General features: G+C 42.2%; 1 protein-coding gene across 1 annotated transcript; it reads left to right on the top strand.

Annotated features, from left to right (window-relative positions):
• Positions 1 to 2,340: 2,340 nt before the first annotated feature.
• Positions 2,341 to 4,439, top strand: bhlhe22 (basic helix-loop-helix family, member e22). Its single transcript, XM_023276149.3, has one exon. The coding sequence runs from the start codon at positions 2,627 to 2,629 to the stop codon at positions 3,431 to 3,433; it is 807 nt and encodes a 268-aa protein (XP_023131917.1). The 5' UTR covers positions 2,341 to 2,626; the 3' UTR covers positions 3,434 to 4,439.
• Positions 4,440 to 5,919: the final 1,480 nt, after the last annotated feature.

Raw genomic sequence — 5,919 nt, 5'->3', positions numbered from 1 at the left:
AAAATCCACAGCATATTGTGGTTTCAATTGACAGGGGTGGATTGTAATCACTGCTAGAGGTACCTTTAATGCGTGCAGCACACATGCCATGGTAACCAGCCATGGTAACATGAGAGGACAAGCAGGGAGATTCTGCCCCTTAATGCATTTCACCGCATGTCTACAAATGGCTTCTTGGGGAGAGTAATTCTAAAAATGGCTGTTAGTCTTTAGCTGAAATATCTGAAGTTAAGAAGAATGTGACAGAGTTGGTCACATTGAATCTTGAAGCACTGCGGGGTTCCCTGGACTACAGTGAACTTCTGCAACACCTGTGGAGTTCAGGTACCACCATACTGGAATAATGAGTAGATCAGGTGTAAAACTGTGGAGATTTCCACTATGATGAACACACTGAAGGCCCGCAGTCTCATGAACCATATTATCCCCAAAGCCTTGGATTCTCTTTAAGGAATACACGAGCAATTAAGGACTGCACTTTCAGGACTCGTGATAGAAAGATAAAAATGAATCCAACAGGGACTGACTTTTAGCCCCGAGTGTTAAGTCAGATGTCTAAACTACTGGATCCTACAATCACCATGAAGAAACTCAAGAGCAACTTTTGATTAGACCCTCAATCCCTGCAAGTTTTCTTCTCTTTCAAACTCCAAATCCAATGTCTCAAGTCCAGTCTGGATACAATGTGATGGCATCAAACCTCACATTAGACATATATACACCAATCAGGCAAAACATACCTGCCTAATATTGTGTTGGTCTCCTTTATGCTGCTAAAACTCCTCTGACCCAGTGGGCCATGGACACAGGACCTCTGGGGATGTCCTGTGGCACCAGAATGGTGGTACGGAATTCTGTGGGTCCTGTGGGTTACAGGGTGGAACCTACCTAGATCAGGCTTATCCTGTCACATGCCACGGATGCTCAGTAAGATTTGGATCTGGGGAGTGTTTAACCCGGGTGAACAGCTTGGCTCTGTCGTGTTCCCCGGGCCACTCCTGTGTTGGGGTACATTGTCCTGCTGAGGGTGGACACTGGCATCAAAGACTGTTGTTGCCATGGAGAGTGGGTGGTTGCTTGACCTGCAATGTTTAGGTCGGGGGTACATGTCAAACATCCACATGAATGACAGGACTCAAGGTCTCCAAGCAGAATGTTGCATCATAACAAGATGATTGATGTTATTCACTTCACCTGTCAGAGGTCATAATGTTGTGGCTGATCGGTTTATATATATATTTACTTTATAAACTGATATTAAACTATTTTCTCAGGCAAATGAATAACAAATAAACTGACGCTCATGTGTAAAATTGGTAATAAAGTGCTGTTTACATATTTTTGTACATTGTGCAATAACAGTACATCACGTATGTGCTGATTCCAACACTGGTGAAGTTGGATCATTCTTCTACCCAGTGAAAAATTCAAATCTAAAAACATTTTGGCTGCTTCATAAAATAAAGACATGGGTATCATTTTTATATTTCTGACTATAACTGTTTCAGTATCTGCTATAATTTGAAGCCTTATGATGGTCACTACAATATAAAAAAAATCTGGGGTTTTAACTTAACAATGAAAATACATAAAGGGTTGTGGGTGTCAAAGAACGCTGAATAAAACTTAACAGCTTTGCCTGATTACATCTGACAGTCTTGTATAATTGTACTACTCCGTGCAAACCAGAAGATGGCAGTATGAGCACAAGTAAAACCTGCTGAGCGTGCAGCTCTGTCTGGGGGAAACTCTACAAGTGAGATATATACTACTACAGCCAAGCAGAAAGACGAAAATTCTGGGGAGACATTTGACCTGAATTTTTTAAAAGAAAACAATGCAAACAGGCTAAAAAGGGAGGAAATGCCTGCTTTTAACAGATAATTAATCCTAATGCAACCTTTGTGAAGAAGAGACTTTGGTTAAGTTTGTTAACAATACGTTTGAATTCAAGTGGATAAACAAAATAGTGGCAAAACAAAAAGGAAAATTTATTAACACACTAAACAGATGGTCGGTTTCCACTATACAAAATTCCTGATTCCCAGTATGAAATAATCTGTATTTATCCTAGGAGCATCTATTAAAACATACACAAGTGGATGGTATCAGTAAATGATTGCAGCAGGACGCTAAATGGTTTCTAAAACACCGTTATGAAGAGTCTCAAACACACACACTCAAAGGGAGAGAAAGAGCGCACGAGGTATTGTTTGCCATCCTTTAAATGCCGTTAATTAAAACGTTAACCTGATTGGGTGGAGAGTGAGAGGGGGAGAGGGTGTCTCTGTCCCAATAGGCGAATCCTTTTTAATAACCCGCCTCGAGATAATGATGTAAAAAGACTGAAGCGTCTTGTGCGTAACGAGGATCATCGTGGAGATCCGGTGAAGGTGAATCAGACACAGAAAGCGAGAGAGAGAGGCAGGAGAGAGCAGCACTTATTACACGAGTCTCCTCCTCGTCTCTACACCTTCAGCTGACAAGTGGAGCGAACCCGCAACTTCACCGCTGACACGCAACTGTAAACTGGCGAAGGACAAACAGAGGAAGAAACTCACAGAGACGCGTCAAAGAGTTTTCCAGAGGCGCCGGTAGCCTGCGACGACGCGCAAACCACAAGGCTATGGACAGGAGGATGAACTTGAACGGCGGCGCAGGGGACATTTTTCACAAAACTCTCAGCGCCGTGTCCACGAAAAAAATGGACCCTTTCAGATCGGCGGCCGGCATTGAACTACCAGCCAGAGACCGCCAGTCACCGATCAGCTGCTTTGACCAGGCCGATCCAGACCCGATTCAGCCGGGAGGACTGGCGGGAGGTAGAGGGGGGCCACTGGGTCTGCCGACCGGATCTTTGTGCGTCAACTACGGGGAGAGCGCCAACAGGACCTCGGCGGCGGAGAGCAGCGGCGGAGAGCAGAGCCCCGACGATGACAGTGACGGCAGGTGTGACATGGTCCTGCTGGCCGACGGGCGGACGGTGCCCGCGGGGAAAGGAGAAGGAGGTAAGAAAACCAAAGAGCAGAAATTACTGAGGCTAAACATCAATGCCAGAGAAAGACGACGGATGCACGATCTGAACGACGCGCTGGATGAGCTCAGAGCGGTCATCCCCTACGCGCACAGCCCGTCGGTGCGGAAACTCTCCAAAATTGCCACTTTGCTGCTCGCCAAAAACTACATCCTCATGCAGGCGCAGGCTCTGGAGGAGATGAGGAGGCTAGTGGCGTATCTCAACCAGGGCCAAGCCATCTCCGCAGCCTCGATACCGGCCACCACTGCCCTGGCAGCTCCCGGCTTGGGCGCGTACGAGCAGCCGCCCGGATACCCCTTCCCCACCGGAGTGGCTGGGTCCTCCTGCCCCGATAAATGTGCCCTGTTTAACAACGCCACCTCCAGCCTCTGCAAACAGTGCACTGACAAGCCTTAACTGCGCCTGATAGAGACTCAAGAGAAGCACACGAGAGAACCACTTTTAAGGACACTTTTGGAAAGAAAAGAAGAAAAAAAATCCCTGTGAGGCTACTGTTGTTGAAGTCAGTAGGCTAGAGACAAAAAGTAATGCCGATGAATACTTTTATAATATTTACTAAATGCATTAAAACGCGCTTTTTTTTGTTCAAACAATACTTGATTGTGTATATAAATCATCCTTAAAGTGCTGGTATGAATGACAGTGAAGACCAAACAGAAGTACAGTAGGCCTGTGAGAGTGGCTGAGTGAGTGGCTGAGTGAGTTGTTGATCACTTGCTCTGTGATGGACCCTTTTGGAGATTTGGGTGACCTGACAACTTGCGACTTCTCCCCCCCCCCCTAAACTAGAATTAGATGGACACCTTCCCGGAGCGTTAACCTCACTTTTCTGCTGCTGTCTCATTTAGTTGCGCTTTTTCTTTATTTCTTTTCATTCACCTCAGAGACGTTTTTTACGGTTCAAGGCCTGTTTTCAAGAACTTTTCTTATTGAGCACGTGGAATGTCACGAACGAGGAAAGTTAAATGAAAGAGAAAGTTTAAGTGTTTGAATCAGTCAGATATTTATGTGCTAAAAATCCGGACACTTGTTAATAGTTGCGCACGCCTATTACAGTTCATTTTTGGGGCACTGTAATATAATAAAATTCCAGAAAATTTTAGAAAAAAAAAGAACCTGAATCAAGGTTTATCAGGTGTTTCATGTGTCTTTTTGTAATTTATTAATTTGGATATTTATGATGGATATTTTTGCTTGCATTGCACATTGTCGTCTTTTCTTCTTAGTTTCTTAGTTGAGGTCTTCAGATTACTCGCGTTGTCAGGTCAGGCAGTGGATTACTGTAGATACCTTAGTTATTATATAAGCAAAGAGGGCCGTTTGTATGTATTTCAGTGTTGAAAAGCTTTATTAAAATATTTTGAACAACAGAAAAAGAACACTTCTGATTATTGGTCTGATGTGGAATGTAGTAGAATCAGAGCCTTTAACTTTTATTTTGTATTTGATCTCTGGGGGTCATTTTTCAACCAGAATTCGACATTTTATCGTGGTAAATATTTCCAGGTGCTTATTATAAATATAATTTCTGGAGGTGATGCAGCTCTTGTCAGTTTCTGGACTTCTTTTTAAAACAAAGCTCAATCATTTTCTGCTCCATCAAAATTGTTAACTTTTCTTTTCTTGATCTCAAAGTCAAGCCTTGGGAGTAAAGGCCAGACGTGGTTTGGTGAATTTAACCTGAAGACAGCAATAAGATGTTTGTCCTCCTTGAACTACAACTGAAAAAAAAACCTGCTGACCTTTATTGTGAATATTAAAACGCTTCCATGACGGTGCGTAATAATATGCTAATTCGAAAACAAGTGTGTATGAAGACTGTCGACTGTAATACCTGGCTTCACGTAATGAAACACATCGTTAAGGCAATTAGACCTCCAGAATGTGATTAAGAAATGTAATTACGACACTGCTCACTGCCGCAATTTGGTGTCTTTAATCACAACGCAGCCATCAGCTGCTCTCCGATCGACTCGCCCTTTGTCCCCTTTACTTTACTGTCCACACCGAGGAAAGATTTAGATGGAAAAAGTTTGAAATATTATGTGCAATAAAACACTTAAATGAGCAACATGGAGAAAAATCTTCAACGTTTAGAGACGAAGTGGAATTGAGTATTTTGAGTAAGATGTAAGGAAACACTGAGGCCAAACTGCTACCAATTACACAGAAAGCCATTAAGATTTATTTCTTATTGTGAATTTATAATTATCTAAAAATGCATTTTCACTGTGCTGTAAGTTACTAAATCTTAATACTTGATCTCATATAAAAGTGAACTGTGAGTACTTCAGCACCATGGACAGAGGCCACAGATTTCAAAGGAGCATCTCATTATTCTTGTCAATTTATTTCATAATAATAATTTGGAACCAAGAATTGTCTGCTGTGAGACTATAGCAGCTTTTACCATTAAGGTCATCTGACATGCAGATATTCACAGCTTTGTAGTGACAAATACTCGACTAAATTCAACAAAATAAAGCTCAGAGAGTAGACATATTTCTTTGCAAACAGATCACCAGATATGCATTTTTTTTTCTCTACTTCAAGATGGGAAATTTTGATTACTCTATAAATGCTACAGATTTTGGGACAAATAAATCAAAAGAGCCTATAATTTCAAAGCCTCCAACAGACTCACAACCACCTAAATAATCAAGAACCAACTGTATAAATTTTTTTTAAAAAAGAAATGAAACAAGCAATGAACATTTCCTCCTAATAACTTTAACTGAAAAGCTGCATCTTTTTCCTCCTAAAAGTGAACAATAGCGTCACTGTCCTCCCAGTTACCAACAGTGGTTCCTGCTTTTTTCCAGTCTCCGATCTTAGCTTTGTGTCTGTATGATGAGCCCTTCAGACAACAGGGTCATTACAGT

The sequence above is a fragment of the Amphiprion ocellaris genome, chromosome 22 (genome assembly GCF_022539595.1).
Source record: "Amphiprion ocellaris isolate individual 3 ecotype Okinawa chromosome 22, ASM2253959v1, whole genome shotgun sequence".
Classification (NCBI taxonomy): domain Eukaryota; kingdom Metazoa; phylum Chordata; class Actinopteri; family Pomacentridae; genus Amphiprion; species Amphiprion ocellaris.
Note: the sequence above shows the minus strand (reverse complement) of the source record. Positions and strands in the feature narration are given on the sequence as shown.